At 42.1% G+C, this 22083-nt stretch overlaps 2 protein-coding genes across 2 annotated transcripts; one reads left to right on the forward strand and one right to left on the reverse strand.

The window, feature by feature from the left end:
* Positions 1–228: 228 nt before the first annotated feature.
* On the reverse strand, positions 229–7501 carry ZP2 (zona pellucida glycoprotein 2). The gene is made up of 18 exons (XM_057416761.1): positions 7497–7501; positions 5943–6010; positions 5678–5761; positions 5495–5589; positions 4611–4766; positions 4263–4307; positions 3841–4005; positions 3297–3393; positions 3036–3217; positions 2487–2616; positions 2131–2312; positions 1946–2037; positions 1734–1858; positions 1271–1460; positions 859–994; positions 676–772; positions 504–590; positions 229–416 (listed from the first exon to the last, which is right to left on the reverse strand). The coding sequence occupies exons 1-18, from the start codon at positions 7499–7501 to the stop codon at positions 271–273; spliced, it is 2082 nt and encodes a 693-aa protein (XP_057272744.1). The 3' UTR covers positions 229–270.
* Positions 7502–11809: 4308 nt separating this feature from the next.
* On the forward strand, positions 11810–17324 carry ANKS4B (ankyrin repeat and sterile alpha motif domain containing 4B). The gene is made up of 2 exons (XM_057416874.1): positions 11810–12124; positions 15624–17324. The coding sequence occupies exons 1-2, from the start codon at positions 11961–11963 to the stop codon at positions 16690–16692; spliced, it is 1233 nt and encodes a 410-aa protein (XP_057272857.1). The 5' UTR covers positions 11810–11960; the 3' UTR covers positions 16693–17324.
* Positions 17325–22083: the final 4759 nt, after the last annotated feature.

Here is a 22083-nt window from a genome sequence, read left to right on the forward strand (position 1 = left end):
AAGGAGGTGAAAAAGCTCTCTAGTATAGGGCAAGCTGCCATGGTCACTTGAATCTTACCTAAAAAGTCTGGGCTTTAAAGAACTTCAGTTCTGGTTTAGAGCTAGAGCACTCTGCCCAAAGACATTGGGAGCAGTGCCCCTGCTTAGCAAGACAGATCTTTGTTCAGTCTAGTTCCTTGAATCCTATACAGCAACAGCTCCATAGCTACACAACTCATCCAGAAGACCTTTGCAATTACATTTCTACTGAGTTTATTTATAAAAAATACACTAACATACCACATTTACCATGGATGCTCTTTTCTTTAGGCATTTAAGAAATGCCAAAAATAGTAGCACTGTGGCCACCAGAGAGAGAATACCAGCAGCAGCCATTGTAATGCCAGCCAATGCCTCCTTGCTCAGGGGAGTGCTCCCTGCAAAGCAAGCAGAAAGGCAGTTTGTGGAAGTAGATCTTCACTCACCATAAGCAACACACATTAACACCATGCTGGCTTAAGCACCTTGGGTTGCAGACCATTGTTCTGGCACAAGGAGGACAGGGCCCTGTAAGCTCACAACTGCAGAGTTCACGCCTGGCATCCCACTCCCTGCAACAGCAATGTGGTAGAAGTGAAGCCCATAGTACATGGGTTATCTTGGATCAATGCAACCTAACATCTGCTAGGACATTACCTCGCTTGCTTCTAGATGGCCTAGGGCATCTTCTCATGCACAAAGGGGAGTCTGGTTGAAAACGGTCACAGATCAGAACACTGCAATGGAAATATACCTAGGACAAATAGTGAGAGGTCCATTCATTTTAGGACAATAACTGCTTCTACTTACTGCTCCAAGCAGGAGAATAGTATAACTTACTAAGCCGGGAAGGGTTTTGTCCCTGGAGACAAAGGCAAAAGTTTTCACTTCCAGCCTTTGGCGATAGTTTGCATAGCTGACACTGTGCCCCACAGAATGAAACACAGTCCTGTAGCTGTCTAGGTCATATTCACACCTGCCAAAAGATAAGAAGCAAGTCAGAACAGCAGGGTAAGGAAGGTTTAATTCTATTTTTTTTTTAAGCAGCAGGCCAAAGTTCAAGGTAGTTCAGGATAGAGTTGCTACCATCTTATAAGTCCCAGCATACCAGGTCAGAACCTGGAAGGCCATGTTGAATGAAACCCTTGTACCTGAAGCTCTGTTCCTAAAGGAGGGGCATGGGAGAACGACTGAATCCTCTCACCCACAGACACTACCAGAAGTGCTTCCATTTCTCTGGCAGGACACTCACCCATCAACAACAATACTCCACTGGGGAAGTGAGCTAGGATCTTGTGAAGCTGTTGCCCAACAGTCATCCAATACCAGATGGAGGTTGGGATCGTTCCGGTTCAGGACCTGAACTTCCAGGAAGATGGGCTGCCTTAGGTACCTCACTATTGGGTACTGATCATCGCGGTATGGCTGCCTGTATGAGTCATCTGCAAGAACCAAAACCTTGTTAGGTAAGCTAGTGTGCAAAGAGAAATTCTTGAAGAAACTCTGGTCTGGAGCAATTCCACAGCAGCCAGTCTACCAGCTGCAGTTTGTCCTAGAGTCGCAGGACTTGACATCTGCCTCAAGTAGCATAGGTGTGAGAGAAGAAAGCATATCAGGTCATTAGAAGCCCATGCACCAGAACAGTTCACTCCTACATCCTCCCCCTCACAAGCTCCAGTTTCTTCCCAGTCACCTGAGCCCAGAGTCAGCTTTACCTGGATAGCTTAGAAGATCTAAGGAGAGGGGACCTTGGTTCACTGAAGAAGCCAGAGAAGGAAGCTTGTCTACCTTTATAGCAAGGGAGGCATCACTATTTCTGAAGGAGCACAGGACTGTTAACCTGTAACAGCAAAAGGCAAGCTAAGTATTATGCTCTATATACTAACATCCAGGACTATGTATTAGCCAAAGAGGTTTCCAGACACACCTGAATTCACTGTCCCTTGAGATCCTGTGCACTACATGGTCTGCCCATAATGCTCTCACCTCATTCTCATAAGTGATCTTCTCCCCATCAACCTGCAGATAATATGTAGTGTACAGAATAACAGTGTTAGTGAGGACATTCCCAGTGCATGAAGCCCACCCCATCAATCTTGGCTACACACTTACCCAATACCTGGTCCCACATCCATTCAGTGGGACATGAAACCAAACCCTGTCATTCAGGGATGACTTGAAAGCTGGCCGGCATGCAGGATCTCTAAGCCTAAGTGTATCCAAATCTAGAAGTGGCATAGTACTGTCAGCAAGGACTTCAAAATCCATGTACCCATCCTGAGTGCATACAGCAGCTGTAACAGAGGTTCACAAGTTGTCATGCTGGTCAGTGACAGCTCAATCTGCCAAGAGCAGTTCTGTTCTGGCTAGGGATACTGTCCTGTGAAGGACAAGCTTAAGAACAAGCCATGCTGAAGAATCATCTGAGCAACACTTGAGCCAAGTCATTGCAGAAGTCAGTCACTTACCTATTGGTGTGTGCTGGTCACAGGGACACTCTGGATGCATCACCATTGTCACAGCCTCCCCATGGTACTGAAAAGCCAGTTTCAGAGCAGACATGTATGACTGAAGTCCTGAACAGCTCACCCCATGTAGCTGAAAGACAAGAGTTTCTCTTCTGGAGCACAACTACAAGAGCTCGCTTTAACACATGCACATATCAGAGTGGTTCCACTTGCCCTGAGGCCATGATACTCTTCAAACTTGGCCAGTTTGTTAATTTGTATTGTTCCAGGCATGCCAAATACCAAGCACTCCATAAGGAATATTTTCACCTCCAGCTGTTTCTGCCAAGAGGCTTCATGAAACTCAAGTTACCTTTGAATGCTGCCTACCTATTATAAAGTAGGCAGTCAATTTACACTCATCTTAATCACAACTGCTCTCAGCCAGCCTAGGGCACATGGCTGACTTGACAAGTGCTTAGTCAAGGTTAAAGCTACTGTACTCTACCTCTCAGGAAGCACCAGAATTGTGATCACACCAATCCCTGTAACTTGAGGATCAGGACTCACCCTGGACTTCAAGACTCGCTTGTTAATATGCAGCTTGACCCCACTCTTTGTGTCCAGAACAATCCCATTTTCCTGAAGCTTGTCCATGGGAATGGTCTTATCCTCTACACTCACAGCCGTAAGGGTCCCTGGGAAGGCTGGGATGGCAACAGTCATGTGCGTTGCATTACAAGTTGCTGGATCTGCAAAAACATCTTTGTTAAATACAAAGACTTCCTTAAGGCAGAAGCACTCTAGGTTCTGACTTGCTTCATGCATTACCTGGTGCACACAGCATTCTTGACTCCACAGTCAGTCTGCGTTCAGGAGGGCCATACACGAGTTTGAGTGCCACAGTATAGAGCACCTTATTATTGTGCTGGCAAAGAAGATAAAGCTCTATTAGAGAGTGCTCAGCTCATGATCCATCATATGGCCAAACCCTCAGGGCTGTATACTGTATCTGGTTCAGGACTGCTGCTATTCATGCTTGCAACAATAGTTTCTTCCCATCTCAACACCCTTTCCAAAAGGGATCTGCTCATGGGACTACCAGATATTCACAGGACAAGCTATGGCTAGAATTTCACCAATGTGGATGCCCATCAGCTGTGCTGATGTCTGCAGTGTATGCTGTGCTTCCCTCTTTAGAGGGCTGGGCTGTTCAATGACAGCTATACAAACAGCTTTGCACACACCTGCTGCACGCTGGGCCTACAGCACTGCATCAGTTCTGCAAGTGCTTTCCTCAGGTCTATAGAAGGGAGATATCAAGCCTCTGTTAAAGCAGCACTGCCCCCTCCGTGCCAGTTCTTCGTTCACCTACCTTGTAGGAGACAACTCCAGTGGCAGTAAAGGCCACCTGAAAGATGAGGTTGTGGCCATCAGTTAGAAAGCTATAGCCCTGCTGCATGGCTTGCCCAAGGCTCAGCTGATGTATTGTGGTTCCATCATCAATTGATAGAGTCCAGTTCACTGGAGTTGTGAGAACCTGTAGAGCAGGAGATCCTTGCTTAGGAAGGAAAGGCACAGAAGCATCAAGGCATTACAGAGCTCTTCACATGGCAGGCTGTGACCTTGCAGGTTTTACATTCAAGTTAGCTATGCTGATAGCATAGAATTAGGCTTCCCAACAAGATGGAAGTACCCCAGAGAGGTAACTGCTCCTGCTTGGAGATACCAGGTTCAGTTTAGGTCCAAACCCCAGGCACTCCTGCATCTCCCCTCTGCAAGACAGAGGGCACATACCATATGCTCATCACTGAGGCCTGGAATGAGTCTTGGGAACATAACCTGAAACACAACACAAGGGTTAGACCACTGGAACAGTCAGTGATCACAACCCTACAGCTTTAAGAAAAATCTCTCCTATAGTTTTCAAAGGAGACAGCTGGCACCAGCATCCCAGTTTCCCCTGCAATAGGGCTGGAACCAGACCATGTGCATCATTAATGCTCTTCAAAGAGCTAGTGGCCATGCCAAGATGGACATACAGCCAACAGACCTCCCTGAAGCTAGTTGGAGCTTTCCCCAGATCCCAGCCATCCAGTTCCAGGAGACTGCCTGGACCTATAGCACTCCAATTCCTCAACTTACTGCCATGAAGTCTTTTGTACAGTTTGTTGTACCAGCAAAGAAAGGAATAATGATTTCATCGGCATGAGCACTATTGCAGCGAGAGCTGTAGGTTACATTCTCCTCTCCCATTGTGCCATTCACCATCAGCCTCAATCTTAGCTGGTGCTGACCATACTACAGACAAGAGACATTAATTAGAAAAAGGCAGTAACACTCACTACAGCATACAGACAATTAAAAGCCATTGAGAGCAAACTTAAACTTCAGAGTTGTTTCAGGGTGCTTATACCAGTGCAAGAAGAATTTTTATTTTAAAAGTTCTCTGGAAAAGCATAGGGTCACAAGGTTAGGTTGAGGAGCAGAAGATAGAAAATTGCAGGAGTCAACAATACCACTCCAAGGACCAGCAGGGTGCAGTAGCAGAATCAGCTGTTTCAGAAGCAAGTTAATAAATGCCAAAACCCAGAGTCTTGCAGCATTTCAAATGCCTAAAAGCAACAGATTCCAGAAAAGCCTCTGTTCCTGAGACCCATTTGGGTTTGCCTTCCTCTTACTACTCTACCTATGAACAGAATGTGAAGTTAATTGCTCTGTGTGAATATAGAGAGGTGTTGTGAAGCTCTTGAACCTGATCCATCTGCCTACAAGAACTCCCATAAAGAAATGAAGCTACTTTAACAGATAACATTTGTGGCAGGGTCTAAAGGTGTTTAACCCACAGCTGAAAGAATAAATATTCTGGTAGTATTTGTTTTCTGGCATGAACTGCTCTTGTAGAACAGTATTATCAGAAGCATAAGTATTTCTGCTGTTAAAGTTAAGAGCTATTAAACCCAGTCCTTGCCAGGATAAAAGCCTCACATTCCATCACAGCAGCTTCCCAGAATGAAGAGCCCCTTTACCTCCAGGCTAGTGCAGTTGACAAACAGGACACTAAGCAGGAGTCTCTCATGGTCCACAGCATAGTCACAGTTCACCATCTCCTCATCACTCACATCTAGGAAGAGCATGGAAGCTTAGCCCTACAGGCAGGAACCCGTTTTCAGGCCACAGCAGAAAGGGGTCAGGGCAGTAGCAATACATACCAACAATATACACATGCCAGGAGTAGTTGCCTAGCTCTCTGGAAAACTCAACATCCATTCTATCCTTGTGACAGGTCACACCCTCTGCAGAGGAAAAACTACTGTCAGCTCCACTGTCCCCTCCTAGAAACACACATGCTGCAAGCCCTCCAGCAAGCCAGCCACACGTGAGAGCCCCCTTCCACACTAAGGCAGGGGGGAAGCAGCTCCAAGCAAACCTAAAGCCCACATCCACTGCACTACCAGCTTGGAGAAGCCTCTTTACCCAAGAGATCCTGATCACCATCAGCACAAAGAACTAAAGGCAGCAAAAATCCAAACAGAAGCAGCAACCTGCAAGCAAAAAGAGGACCAAATAAGACAGCAGCAGAGAAATGACCCAGCTCCTGACCATACCCAACTCACCACTCCCTTGAAGCATTCAAGCACTGCTGCTTCACAAATAACCCCATCTTCTCACTGAAACCACAAGCTTGCTCTCTGGCTGCCCAGGGAGGATTATATAGGGCATGGTTCAGGCTCTGCACAGGTGCTGCCTTTCTGCTGCTCAAGGCACTGAGAGCTCACACCTGCCTCTAGTGTGGTCTCTGTACTATGAAGAGGTGGGCTTGCAGGAAACTTTGATGTTACATTAACTCTTTGGCACAGGTTGTTTTTTCCTTCTATTTTGAAGGTTTTGGTTGTTTTTTCTCTTGCTCTGACAGTGTACTCTTCATTCTCTTTATTTCCTTGTTAGGTGTTGCACAGAAAAATGTGCTTTTTTTTTTTTTTTTTTTTTTTTTGCAGTTATTTTTTAAAAAAGGACATTTCTGGGCCACTTTTTCTGGTAATTTGAAACAATTCCACTGGTAGATTTGAATGTAAATGAGAGTATTTTGTTCCCCTGTATGAGCTAGTCTGCAATGCTGATATAAATATAATTAGGAAGGAAACACAAGCGGCAAGTTTCAGGTCTTTAGTCTGGAAGATCTCTGGAGGCTTTGGCTCGACTGTCATTGTTCAGAGCTGTGGGGAAGAGGCCTGAAAAGAAAAGCGCCTCAGATCTATGCTGCCTTTCAGCTTCCCCAATGCTTTTGATTTCAAACAGATTTCTAAAAAACCCAGAAACTCGTATTTTTAAAAGTAATTGAATTCTTGAGATGTGAGAAAGCAAAAAAGACAGATCATAGGAAGAGACTAAAATGAATAGTATGGGTGGTAATTTAGGAATGGGATGTTAAATATGGCTTCAGGGAATGACAGATTTTGTATTAATGTAGCATGTGTTCATGTAAAATATATTCATTTATAATTTTTTTACAGTTACAGACCTCTGCCTAGAGCAGATTTTAGAGTTTCCAGCCCAAGTGACAGTAGCTCCAATTCTCTTAAAGCCAGAGTTGTCAGAAAGAGCTGTCTGTCCACTGCTGGTAGATACCAGAGCACTGGGAAGTGGGACAACAGCATGAGTGGAAGTAGCTGCAAAGTGTATGACTGCCACCAGTGCACTGTGTGGCAAAGCAGTATGATCCATATAGGCAATGCAGATCACTAGTGTAAGTAACTAAAAAGACTCATATTCTTTACGAGCATCTCTTTCACTTTCACCCATGTGAGAACATGGCAAATGCAGAGTTAAAGCTAATATGCAAGTGGGGATACCAAGTGTGCACAATGCCACTCATAGCAATAAGCAACATTAGCTTAGATCCATAACCACACCACAGTAAACAGCACAAAAAGAAATCACCCTTCTCCTTTTGTCATCAAAAGGATTAGCAGGTGGCTAACCTTTGGCAAGTAATTAACTTCCCAGAGACTCCTGAATTCACAAACATACATCATGTACGTTTTTTTCCTCTTTTTAAAATAAGATTCATTGTTTTCAAAGGCAATGGTCATACAGAAAATTAATGCAACAAAGACATACAAAGTTTATTTTATCACGTATCTATTATTATTTAGCTTGGGATTAACTAACACAGTAGAGGAAAAAAAGTGTTTCAAGTATACATCCTTTAACGAATTCCACAAATTAGGTACTTTCAGGAAATCAAATCCATTGTAAAGTTAAATTTACTCGCAATTTCTCTGCCCCTGATTCCCAGCTTCATTAAGTTGATGGGAAAGCTGTAAGTCTCAGAGAGCTTTGGATCACGTTCTCAGAGTGTGGCTGACTCTGGGTTGGTAGAATCTCAGCCTTGCATCACACCAGAGTGATGCTGCTAGCACAGGAGACACCTGTGGAAGCCTAAGCCTAAGCAACAGCATGGTCCCTGTGCAGAAGCACAGCCTGTCCTCACCTGCTAGAGTTAACTTAGTGTTTTACCAACTCCCAAATGCCTCATAACAGGTTGTGGCTTGTGTAAGTGAAAGGTGATGCTGGGCCAGACAGCATTTAACAGTTAAAGCAACGCTATCATGACAGTCACCTCAAGTGGGTTAGCCCTCTGGTGCTTTAGCATCTCCTAATACCAATCTTTGAGTATGTAAGTTTGTCAGATGTAATTCATCAGGGTGTGCTATAGTAATTAGTTGTTGCTTCGCTCAACACATCTGAATCCACACATTAAGCTACAGAGAAAGCGTGGCCATTCCCTCCACAAATTGTTACCCTGTAACAATATGCAACAATAACCTGTAACAACAGGGCACTTTCCTATGGGCTTTGCAGTCCCTGTCCCTCACACACTGACAGCAGGACAACATTTGTGACACCACTGAGCTCAATATGGCTGTCCTTGGGACTGTTCATATAGCACTGTTGTTGGTATCAGGGGAAAAAGAAAAAAAACAAAACCAACAAAAAGGCTTTAGCAATGCAAAGAGCCCAAGGCTGGGTCAGGGCTTCTATTTTTGAGCAGTCCCAAAACACTCATTGCAAATGTCACTATGATAAAACAGGAAATGTTGCTGCTTTTAGTCTCATAGAAACCCCACAGTCTGCTTTTATGTGCCCAGTATGGCGAGGAATTGAGGTGTGCAGGTGAGAAGAGACAAGGCTTTGGTAGAGTTGGCTTTATTGACTTTCAATTTTAGTATCTTTCCCTATTGATTAAAGCCTTGCTCCTGAAACGATGTGTGCAGGCAGATTGTAAAGGCTAACCTTGGACCCCCGACTTGGGCGCAGATAAACCTGAACAATGATCATGTCAGGATGGGTCTTGGGCAGAACCGGTAAGGGTCATACTTAACTCCACTGTGGGAATGCGGCTGCTCACAGGGCATCCAGCAACAGTGTCCTCAGGCACAGCAGTTTTGTCTAAGGAGTGAAGAAATAAACTCCTATTGTTGTTTAAATGTTGTCCTCATCTCTGAATTGTGTAGCCACAATTACCCTGTGTGACTAACTTCATTCTTCTCTAAGCCCATTAGTTCCAGGGATCTCATTAGGCAAGCAGAGACTTACTTGCCTCATCTCCTATGGCCTTCACCATACCACATTTGGTGCTTATAAAAACCGTAATAAGGAAATGTTGTGCTGAATAATACCTCATGCAAAACAGATGGCACAACATCATTGTTCAGATCGGGCTCCGAGTTTTCTAGAACAACATAACTAATGATGGTGTAGTCTTTCAATCTAAACAGTTTAACTGGTAATATTTTATTTAAGCTAGTTCTAAAAAAAAAAAAAATAAAATAGAGAAATAAGGATATACATAACAAAATCCAATAACAAATCAGAGCTGCTTGTTAACGAATTCATTAGCTTACAACAACACATACTGTCACAACAGAGTTTTCTCCTGTGCCTGGTAAGACATTTCAATTGGAAGTGGAATGGTTTTGAAGTTCTTTCCAAACCCCAAAAGAAAAGCTTCATTCTAACTACTCAGGCAATTTAAAAAGTTCACAATTCTGATCTTTCATCTGAAAAGAAAAATCTCCATTCAGGCTGAGAAATTTAGCTCATTTGACATTGAATCACTGTTGCATTTTATGTTGAGGTTTTTTGGGTGGGCCAAACATGAACAAGTACCAGGAGTTTAGAAACAGACAGAGATTTCTTTTGGTCTTTTCTTTCTTCTTTCTTTATTGTGATGGCCACTTTTGTGACATTAATAATAATAACACTTGCAAAGTGCCAGAGCTTCTCTCCAACTGATGTGGGTTTTGCTTTACCTCTTAATTAAAACTTGCCACAACAGTCTCCCACTTAGCATCATACAGATTCTTTCAAAATCAATATTTACAGAGATTTATGAGATCAACACTGTGTGTACTGAATTAAAGAACAGAAAAGAAACTAATGTACTCCTGTAGTAGAAATCAATAATATTGAAAATGAAAAGGTCTCTTTTGCTACCAAATCACTTTAATGGGTGTAGCTAACAATGTGAAATACAAGAAACTTACTGTCTCCTTCCTCTCGTCCACCAGGCACTAGTGATATATGCAGTACACACCTTGGTGATCATTTTACACTCTTGAGACTAAAAAAGCTTACACTGCCCAGTAAATGAAATAAAATTTGATGGCATCAAGAAACAGCTAATTGTAGCAAACATAAACATACATGTGTATTAGCTGTCTTTGTTCTGCAACAGCTAGTTTTTTTCTAGTATCTGTAGATTTAACTTGGTGCTGAGCCTGGTTAAATAAAAAAAATGAATAAATAACTGTATGTTTATTGGAAAAATATTAATGGCAGTGCAGGGAACTTGAAAAAGGGCTGAGGGTAAAACTGCCTTCTAATGCGGGGATGGAGGTGACCTGGGTGAAGCATAGCCCTTCCTCACTGCCCTGGGACAGCAGGATAGCATCGGAGGTGGCTGCGTCTGTGGATAACTTGTAGGAAAAACAGGGCTTTGGTTTACTCCTGCCTAGACTTATTTATTCAAAGATTCAAACCTCTACAGCATCTAACTGACTCTCCTTGTCCTCATGAAAGAAAAATGTTGGTGCAAGTTTTTTCCTGAAGAGTTCTTCAATCCCCGTCTGAGAAAATAATTAAGAAAGAAAGCCCTTTTGGAAAGGTCTCTGGTGTATTTCATGGGTAGCATTATGGGAAGTAAATGAGGTGGCACTCTATTCAGTAATTGCACCAGCTCTGGGCTGGTTTGCAATTGCTACTGCTTCTGTAAAGGGGCATAATAAGGGACAAAACCTCACTGCTAATTGCTGAGGTAGGTTCTCCAAGATACAGGTTAATTTGGTTAGTCACAGAAAACAGCTTGACAAGAAGTAATATTCATCTCGCAGCTGTTGTGAATGTGACCAGAATAACAGATAGCCTGCAGCATTTTATTAAGCATCAGGTAGTCTCTGATTTCTCAGCTACTCTTTTAAAACTGACCTTTTACATGGTTTTCTATTAGTAATTCTTTTGAATCTAAGAATTAGAATTACAGTCTAATTCTATAAGCTTCTACTCATAGAGGTAGCTGTTAATGCCACTGAATCAGGGGATACGACTTCTAAAGCAAGTAGTGCTTATAGGAGATAGGACCTGGAGAACCACAGTGCCCAGGCAGGGGCAGCTGGTGGAGGCTCATCAGGTTCCCGTTTCTTGAATTCAAAGTGCTATCCTGAGGAAATCCTGCACATTTTTTTTCTATCTAAACTAGAGATTACAATACCTGTAGATGAATGTAGATTTGCCAAATGCCTTAAGATCCTTTGATGAAATTCAACTTGTGGTTAAAAGGATCACACTCTATGCTGTGGTTTTGCCTGCTCTGACTTGCAGACCTGCTGGTGGTTTTATCCCAACACCACCCTGGTTCTGACAGGTCTGTTTCCATCTGCACACCAATCCATGTTCCCAAAACAGCTTCATGGATGTGGCCAGTTCGCCAGGGAAAAGGCTTGTTTTCAAATGCAGCAAACCAGTAAATGATAGGTTACAGAGGACTTCACCAATAAAGGGAACTGCTCATGCATTACATCCTATCAAAACTCAGGGATACTTTATCACTTAGGGTGTAACCTGCTCATACTGACATTCATGGCTTTGAAGGTTGTTTGAAGTTCAAGGTCCTTTTGAAGTTTTCTCAGAACAGTTAAGCAAAGGCACAGAGAAGATGAATGAATTCACTCAAGTTTAAGTAGTCAAATATGCAACAAATGGTAAAAAGCAGAGCCACTTTCCAGAAAATGAAAGCATTCACCACTCCACCACCTTATTACCTATGCAGAGCTGCAGCTAATTTGTCTGCTAAGATGAACTTTGCCTCCTCATTTCCATCCTCACAGGGACGTCTCAACTTGTAATCATTAATGAGCTATCCCTGTAATGGAAGGGTGACTGTACACCCTGCATATAGTTCAAGCTGCTTTGGGAAACCAGAAGTTACTGAAAATGTCGAGCAGGTATCATAAAGCAGCAGCCGATGGCAATTTGGACCTCTTGAAAGAAGCAACTAGGAAAGACCTTAATAGTTCAGATGAGGATGGGATGACACCCACCATTTTGGCAGCATACCACGGATATCTAGACGCTCTGGAAGTCATATGCCGGAGGGGGTAAGTCATCAGTCTCCATTGCTTAAAGCTTGTGGTTCAAAAGTATAATGTGTGTCATGTTTCTAATGCCTGACGACCTCAGACCTAAAAGGCTGAAAATCACAGTAGTTTCCTTCAATGCATTGCCAAGAACTGTTTCCCTTAATTCGCAATGTTTTAGCTCCAGAACCTGCAAGCAGGTCTGTACATGCAGTCGGTGAAGCTGCATCAGCATCAGCAGAACCATCTTGTATATGGAGCCTGCAGGGAGTGGTTGGTAGGAGCAAGGGCCTGGGATCTTCCTTTGCTATAATGGAGGAGAAGCTGGCCAACAACCTTTGACGATAACATGTCTTTGAAATGGGCTCCATACAGAAGTGCATTGTTTGAAACATTTTTAGCAAGAAATCTCTCCCATTTGCTTCCAACGAGCAGTTGATAGACCCTTGTGAAGATTTAATGCTTTCCAGAGGCCAGTCACAACTAATAGTTTTAAGACAGTAACACCTAAAATTCTTATTTCTCTGCTTTTTACAGTATTAGCAACTACCGCAATGCTAAAAATGATAATACTGTTTCAGAAGCTGGGGTAGGATCCTTGTCAAACAAAACAAATAAAAAGAAGAAAGGAAAGGAAGGTTTTCTAAAGGTTTATTTTGTAATAGTAATATTTCTGTTTGGTATCATTTAAATGTACTGCATACTTAAAATTCATTATTGACAAGGTAATTACCTCCCACCCCTCCATACTCTCTTGCTTGGAGCCTACCTTTTAAGCTGTGATTCTGTAATAAGATCTAATGAAAGAAAACATGCTCTTGTGTAGAGAGACAGTTAATAAAATGTTACTTCACTGAGATGACAATTAAGTGGACCTGTACTTTCAATCCTAATAGGTTAAAGAAGAATGGATAAAAAAATCTAAATAACTACTCAGATGTATCTCGGTTTTATTAAAAATAAGAATTGAAAATATGGAATAAAAATGCTTTTTTCATAGATTTGCTTTATAGCTCATTGAGCTCAGGTGTGGCTGTAATAACACAATAAAAAAGACCTTTGGACTGAATGGTTATTGCTTTGTCCTCAGGACAAGCAAAAAATAGATTGACAGTTTTTCAACTCATATAATTAAGACAGCTTCACAGAGATATCTAGAGTCAATAAAGGTTTGTCCCTGACCACCTCAAAGACAGACAGCTAAGGAACAATTAACAAAGTAATTTTTGCTGTCAAAATTGAAGTGAGAAATATGTCTTGTACCACATGAGCTGATAGAAGTCACAGTGGACAACACAAAGATCAGGATTTCTATGTCATTGTTATTTAATGTATTTCTAGCTCTTTTTCTTGCTAGAAGACAGCTTGGGACAGTGTTGCTCTCAAAATGTTCAAACACACACATTCACCTCTATTTTAATCCAAGATTTCCTGACACAATCAGCAAGCTGCGCCTGTCAGAGGTATGGCTGCAGCCTCACTGGTTTTCCTGAGAGAACCTGAGATTTGGAAGATGTTCAGTCTGTTCTGCAGTCAACATTTTCCTGTAAGAAAGTATTTTAGTTATTTTTAACAATTCATCCTATCCTTGAAGAGGTTTCCTGACAAAGGCACTGAGGTACAGGATGGTTTTCTTTAGGGTGGTTGCAGATTTTAGGACTCTGAGACTTGCAACATATTCAGTCCTTGGATGATTTAGCAATACTAACAATAACCCCTTTCATCTTGAAATAGTTTATCTTCCCAGGCATCAAGAGGTATTTTCTCTGCTTGCTTTGCAGGTACATAAATGAAGGCAAGACCAAGTAGCAGATCTGCTCTCTTTTGTGTGAGCCTCTTTCTTGGGAAAGCAGGGAAAATATGAGAACCCAAAGTAAATGTCAAACCTTATCCAAAGTCGCACTGAGCTGGGAACAGACACTCCAGTTTGACAATTATCTGAGACTCAAAGGCTGGCAGCATCCATGGGGAAGAGAGACCACAAAAAGCTATGGAGAGACCTGAGGGAGAAGGGATGGCCCAGTGCTCCCAAGGCTCAGGATAACACAGCCTGTTTGCTAATGTGGGAATTAAGGAATCTGGCATGCTTGCTGCAGCCAGGCAGTTCCAGAGGGCACAGCTACAGAAGCAGAACCATGAACACATGGTTCCCACATGTCTAAGTGGAGAAACTTTCCTGTAGAAATGCCTGCGGTCCCACAGCCTGGCATGCTCGGGCTTCCTATTGTTTCTTGATGTGGGCAGCGCTGTGTCTCAGCTCTGCAGGGACACCTGACCTCTCTTGCCTGTGGCATTTCAGGCTGAAGGATGTTTTCAGATTTGGCCCTTGACAAATATGTTAGTGTTTTTATTCAGAGATACTCAAAGGAAGAGATCAGTGCCTGAAGGAGATGTGATAGGATGTACAATTTCACTCTTAGTTCAGCTGCTGTGGAACAAATCTCCAAGACATCTTTGAACTCCCAAAAGTAGAAATTCTCCTTGTAAATTGACCCCTGTCTCTGAAGTTATTAAAAGTTTTAGGCTGCTGTGGCTGCCTTGACCATTGGTCACAAGATGGCTCAAGCTTTGTTCTGAACTTTGCTAATGTTGATTATGCCGAATACATATCAAAAGATTGAAGCCAATTTTTGTCTGCAGGCAGCAGTTCAGTGTGAAGTCAGTGCAAGAGTTAAAAATAAAGCAATATTTCTCACTGGCTCTAAATTTAATTGAAAAGATGTGGTATTTTATTTTCAAAAGAGCTTCTGCTTTTCAAACGCCATGAGCAAAAAGCAGCTTAAGGAGAATAAAAGAATTGAAGAAAAACAACAGCATCTATCTGAGCTTAATATAATAGCAATGGAGACAAATGTGTAACCAGGGCTTTACTCCTAACCATTTACCTCTTACCTACCAAAAAAGTTACTCCATGAGCTCATTACATATATACCACTGTGGACAGTGAATAATCCTCCTAATATTGCTCCTCCATTTGATATGCAAAAGGAAAGTGTCACCAAAATGTCTTTAAAATATTCCACACAAAATCTATTGAAACAGTTTTGCCATTAATTCCAGCAAGTGTAAGTAGAAGCCTGAGCCCATTTTGAGCTGTCAGCAACAAAGCAGTCAGAGCTACTGTCCCTTGCCTGCACACAGGCATTTGCTGCACTGTTGTAGGTGAGGCAGATGAGACCAGCAAGGAGCAAAGCAAACCCTGCCAATAGCCTGGGATAACACAAAGGAAATACCCTGGCTCTGTTAAGGGGAGTTGCACATGCATTCACACTCAGCCTTAGTGAGCTTGCTTAATTCACAGGCAGGCAGGAATTGGAGCTTATGCCGCACGCGCAGCTAAACTCAGTGCTTGCGTTAAGTAGGTGCAGCGTGGTTCTAGAGGATGGAGCTAAGCTGACTCATTTTCCTTGGGCTGTAGTACTTATAGCAAAGCAGAGCTAAATGTTTAGTATCTGCTCAATCCCCCTGCAGTGCTATGCTTGGGTACATCCAGCTCACTCTATGCTGTTTTCCTCCTCAGAGGTGATCCGGACAAATGTGACATCTGGGGGAACACGCCTCTCCACCATGCTGCTTGCAATGGTCACATCTCTTGTGTTTCTTTTTTGGTCAACTTTGGTGCCAATATCTTTGCTCTGGACAATGATTTCCGCACCCCCCTGGAGGCAGCTGCCAGCAGAGACCGCAAACAATGTGTCCAAATCCTGGACAAAGCAGCCACCGAGCAGAACATGCTGAATCCAAAGAAGGTCTCCAAACTCAAAGCACAGGCCCAGAGGAATGTGGAGAAACAAATCAAGGAATGTGAGAAGCGCCAAGAGAAACACCAGCATGAAATGAACAGGAATTATATGAAAGAAAAGGTTGGCACAGTAAACTCTTCCAGAGGGACATACTCCAGAGTAAAGTTGCCCAGTCTCTTTGCTTCAACTACAACAAGTTCTTTCTCCAAAAATCTGAAAGATACCTTCAAACTGAAGGCAAAAAAGACAGATGACAACACAAGAAGCCAGGAAAGCAATGCACAAGAGAATGGTACAGGTAGGAGAACAGTGATGCATTTTTTTGATGAGAAAGAAGAGGATGAATTACTGAATGAGCTTGAAGAGAAAAGCTTTTCTGATAATGACAGTCAGCTCTCCATTTTTAAGCGGCCGGGTCTTGGCAAGATTGTGTTTGGAAGGAATTTGGCTGCAGATGTAAATCCTGGAACTGTATCTTCTGAGAAAGAAGATACAAGCTTTAAAATGTCCAGTGAGCTCTTTCAGTTTGAAAATGCTGAAAACACCAGGGAAGATGATGCTGAAAATGGTGCTGATATCCCTTGGTATGAGGAAGAAGTCATTTGGGATGACGAGGAAGCAGAGAACACACCCCTTGAGGTATTTCTGGCATCACAGATGCTGGATGAGTTTCTTCCTGTCTTCATGAGGGAAAAAATTGATTTAGATGCCCTGATGCTATGTTCTGATCAGGATCTACAGAGCATTCAGATGGAACTTGGGCCAAGAAAGAAAGTTTTGAATGCTGTGAATAAAAGAAAACAGGCACTCAAGACCCCTGGAAAGACTGTAGACACTTGCTTATAAACTAAGATACCTGCTGCTGTAACCTGCTCCCTGACTTACTATCTTTTCCTCTTTCCAAAGAGCATGCAATTCTTTTCAGAAGTCTGCTAAAGCAAAAGGCAGAAAAGTTACCAATTGCTTAGGAAGCACAGCAAGGACAAAGATTTTTCTCTCTGGACAGACGGCTGTGATGAACAGGATATTAATTCAAGCATAATCTGACAAGAAGAAAGAATGTGAAGATAAAACCCTAAAAGCTACAGATTCAAAGCTTTTTCTCCCTGAACTGTTTATGGGGATTGGTTTCCTTTTGGTCTGAATAACATAAAACATTAGCAAAGGCCAGCCACACTACATTCCTTAGTAAAGCCCTTCCTTCCTTCTCCAAAACCACAATGCAAAGAACATTCTCAAAGCTGGAGAGCTTTGAGTTTTCTCCATTCACTTCTGTTTGATTCTTACAAACTGCTCTTACTGGTAGTGATATGTTAGAAATAGGATCTGAATCTTGATTATTGACTCAAATAACATCTGAATTAATGTAAATAAGACCAATTTACAGCAAATTTCATGTTCTTGTCAGTAACATGTTTTGCTATTGTATTGATGCTAATTTAAAAATACATGAAACACCTTGCCAAGAGATGTTCAGTCAGAGCTGTATATTCTTGTCTCTTCTTAGACTGGACCCAGTTGCCAGCACCCATTGTGTCCTAAATGGTCTCAAGACTGCAATACTTCTAACTACAAGAAGCTGAGGTTTTATTTTCAATATTTTTGATCTGTTTTGGTGTATCCTCAGCTTGGTTCCCATAGGGTGCATTTTCCATGTAAAGTCCCAGAAACCAAGATTCTTACCAAACAGCATTTTCTGTTGGATGTTGCCAGCCTTAGCCTGAAAGCCTCATGTAACTGGGTACACATTCACTCAGCTCATGAAAAGAGAAAGAAAATGAGACTCTGCTTCTATCCTTTGCAGTCTAACTGGAGGCATTCACAGCAGGGTCCCCTTCATCTCTCTCAGGCCTAATCCCTTGGGAAACCAGCACTATTTGATATGAATTAATAATTCATATTGAGTTTTGTGAATCTAATAAGATGTTTGCAGCAGCCGTGCTATGGCTAAGATCACAGATTTTAGATGCACATTCATTAGCAGGACATTTCTCTTTAAATCTCTTTTTACAGCTTTCTATTAGTCAGTGACAATCTTTTCCTTAGGGAGTACTGCATTTGTGGACATGAATGATCTATTTTTTCAAGAGTCCTTTTTTCCACATCTTTTTGTTACTTGATTTATATATTATAACTCATTTGCTTGGCTAGACTTTATACCACATTCTCTCCTCCTTGGATTTGTATACTTCAGCAGCTTGGTATTTTCTTCTAAGCAGTCACATCACAGTCCTGTTCTGTGCAACCTTAAATAATTGCTGTGCTCAGTGCAGTAACTAAACAAGACAGCACACCCCCACACTCTGTGTTATTAACCTGCTGTGTTGTTCTCATTTTGGCTAAGAAACTCCCAAATGTTTAACAAAGCAAGAAGGAACTGATGAATCTTACATATTTGAAGGCATTCAATGAGTGGATTTTGAAGTGTCAAATCCTACCATTCTCAGCCACATAACTGATGTAAAAATGCAAGGCAGTCTACCACTCCTAACAAACACGGTTGAGGCCATACTGCTGCAATGACTTCTCGCTAGCGACAGGTGAGCAAATTTTAAATAACTGGGTTAGATCTATTTATGCAGGAAACACTTTCAAAAAAACCTGCTAACCACGCAAGTGCCTGTTACTGAGGGTAGCCAAATGCAGACAAGAGAGAAGGCACCTGGAGTCATTATACCTTGGGGGGGGGGAAGGAATCAGGCCCTAAGTATTTCTAAAATGCACCAAAAATCTGCCTCGTTGCATACTCTGCAAATCTACCCACAGCTGTCCCATGTATGTACAGTAACTGCATGGAGCTAGCAAATACCGCACATACAGAAATAGACCCTTGTCCTCTGGAACCACGTCTAGAGACTGAAGACGTAGCCCCAGAGCACCCCACATCACATTTATTTTTAGGCAAAGGAATCACCTGAATACATATACGCTTATAAGCAAGACTGCTAGCCCTTTTCTGCAGGGTAATTGTGGAAATGGGCCTCCAGCATAAAGCAGCCACATGGAAAAATTCAGGCTGGTGGTGGTGAAATGATAAAAAAGAACACTCACATTTCAGGGTTTTTTCCTCTAATGCGCTTTGCTATCTTTTACTTTTTTTTTTCACCAACCCCTTTGTTTCTTTTGTAATTTGAAAGTATTTAAATTAGTGAATCCTAGATCTAACGCCTTAGTAACATCTGGATAGTGCAGTTTAGTTGGAGAGATTTTTATTCCAGAATGGTTTGGGTTGGAAGGGACTTTAAAGCTCATTCAGTTCCAACTCTTTACTACAGGCAGGGACACCTTCCACTAGACCATGTTGCTCCAAGCCCCATCTAACCTGGCCTTGAACACTTGCCACAACTTCTCTAGGCAACCTGTGCCAGTCTCACCACCCTCACAGTAAAGCAGCTTTCTAGTACCTAATCTAAACCTATCCTCTTTAAGTTTAAAGCCACCACCCTCACAGTAAAGAAGCTTTCTAGTATCTAATCTAAACCTATCCTCTTTAAGTTTAAAGCCATCACCCCTTTTCTGATCACCAATTGCCTTGGTAAACATCTCCTCTCCAGATTTCTTGTCAGTCCCTTTAGGTATTGGAATACTGTTGAAAGATCTTCCTGGAGTTTTTCATCTACAGGCTGAACTCCCTCAACCTGCCTTCATAGATGTATTCCAGCCCTCTGAGGATTGTTGTGGCCCTGTCTAGGCTCACTTGATCAGGTCAACACCCTTGTTATGTTGGGGGCTTCAGAGCTGGAGGCAGGACTGCAGGTGAGGTCTCACAAGATCAGAGTAGAGGGACAGAATCCCCTCACCCTGCTGGCCATGCTCCTTTTGATGCAGCCCAGGACATGGTTGGCTTTCCCAGCTGCAAGCACACACAACTCATGCTGACTTTTTCATCAATCAACACCCCCAACTCCTTCTCCTCAGGGCTGCTCTCCATACCACATGCCTAATCTTACAACCCAATCCACACCCAAATTATAAGACAGCACAGTCCTGCCAAATTCAAGATTTTACTTCCTTAAGGATTTAATACTCTGCACCGGACAGACATCAAGAGGAGGGAATGTGCAGTATGGGACAATTACTGCAAAATTGAGTATCACAGTGGAGCAGGGCAGTCTCAATTTATTTTTCCCCTTTACATTCAGTGATCATGTTTGTTGAGGCAGCAGTCACTGCAATAATGTGAATTCTTTCTTCCTCATCTTCAAAAAAAAACCCAACCCCAAACCAGAAAAGCAACAGACAACAAAATGGAAGTCAAAGAAAACCAGAAGTATCTATTTAATTTTAACAGAAATGAAAGTTACACAATTCTTGATAATCTAATTTGTAAGAGAAGGAAACATGGAAATTAAGACTATTATCCTCCCCCCCCCCCCCCAAATTCCAAAGACAGCATTCCAAGCAATTCCCATTGTAGCTGAACCAAATACTCTTCATGAATTCAGAGGTACAATGCTGAAGCCAGGCTCCCAGAGCCTCCTATTGTCAATGAAAGCTGAGAACACTGTGGGTTTTCAAATCCAGGCCTTTGTATTCTGTCCATCTACTTTTTAAAGAGCAGTTAGTAGAAGAGTATGTATTAAACTGGACTTTTTTCCCCAAACACCAAGTCTCACTTCAAATACAAATCTTGTTTTACACAAGCACAGAACTTGACAATATTGTCATAATTAGTGAGTGCAAGTTTCCATGCATTTCTTGAATTATGGAACACCAACAGCTGTCATTTTTGTCTTAAGCTACTGAAGTTCTCTATCACTGAATAACAGGCTAAGCCAACACATACGCTTCTGATCACTTCAGAAATGACAAAGAAAACACACATGTAAAAATACAGGGGCAATGTTGCTACAATTAAAAGATGCAAAAGCTTATATAGAAATTTCTGTTCTTGTTTCTGCTGATATAAACAAGATCAGTGGAGTTAGGTTTCTATCCATAAAAACACATCCCTTGGCCCTATTCACTTGCTGGTCTGGTACCCTTCCATGCTAAAACTGCAAATTAGACTCTGACGCTTACTACTTTTTTCCAACTAGTTTACACCAGGCTTATAATTTGGAGTATTATATCATATCTCCACCGTACTGAACATCTTCTACACTTACTTGTGCACCATCAAGGGCTTTAACGCTAACTGCTTCTAAACCTTCCTGTTGCTGTATTCTACTGGCACCATTGATCATGTCATCTAATGATCATGTCATCTAATCCTCACACATCAAACAAAGAAACACTTGATATCCTGCATGAAGTAATATACAAGTAGAAATACGATTTCACAAGGCATGACTCTAGTCGAAGACAGGAATTTGTTTCCAGGGCAATACTGGTTTTCAGCAGATGCTCAGTCTTTTGTAAGGCAATTGCATAACAGCACAAAACTGAAACTTTTCCTTATGTAGAACATCACAGAGTTTTTCTGCCAGGAAAGAGACCATGGAAATTCCTGCCTCGCTAATATCCACTGGGATAAAAGAACAATTACCAGTTGATGCATGACACAGCCAAGCTGAAAATATTTGCCTGTATACTTGACGTTTCTCCTACTGAAATCAGCTTGCATGGTTACAGCCTTCAAGAAACTTAGAAAAAAGAACTTGGAAATAATACAGATTAATAACAAAATCTCCCCATATAATACAATCAAAACACATTTTAGTGCTCACATTTTTGGTGACTTCTTGCAACATTAAAATGGCAATATCCCACTCAAGAATACACTAATGGAGGCATTAAGTACACAGTTTCCTTCCAGTTAAGTAAAATGTATACAATATTAGCTTTGAGTTTTTTTGCACTTGATTCTTAGTGAGCCAGATCTTTTAGAAAAAATGGCAGAAATCTAGCTGTATGGAGACATCATTATTTATGTAAAGTCCCACTCAAGAGCGTGTCCTTAAATGGAAAGCCACACGGGGTGAGGGCAGGTGAGAGGGACTGTGGGGGATGAAAGCAAGGATGGCAACCTCCAGATCCCAGTCTGAGCTTGACAGGAAGGGGCGGTCCAGGAATCAGAAGTGGGCTGTGCTCTAGGAGACTGAAAACTAGGTTACTATTACTCTAGCACTGAAACCCACAGTTGCCTTTAATGTACCATCATTGGCAGATACGATGCCAGAGTCCATCTTCCAGATGGGTACCTTTTACACCAGTATGAGTTGCCTCTCTAAAAAACCCACAAGAATCTACCCACAGACTGCTGCTACACAAATAATTAAGAAGGAAAGGCAAAAT

The sequence above is a fragment of the Pezoporus wallicus genome, unplaced genomic scaffold, assembly GCF_028554395.1.
Source record: "Pezoporus wallicus isolate ANWC-B61680 ecotype Strahan unplaced genomic scaffold, APGP_CSIRO_Pwel_v1 scaffold_7392, whole genome shotgun sequence".
Classification (NCBI taxonomy): Eukaryota; Metazoa; Chordata; class Aves; order Psittaciformes; family Psittacidae; genus Pezoporus; species Pezoporus wallicus.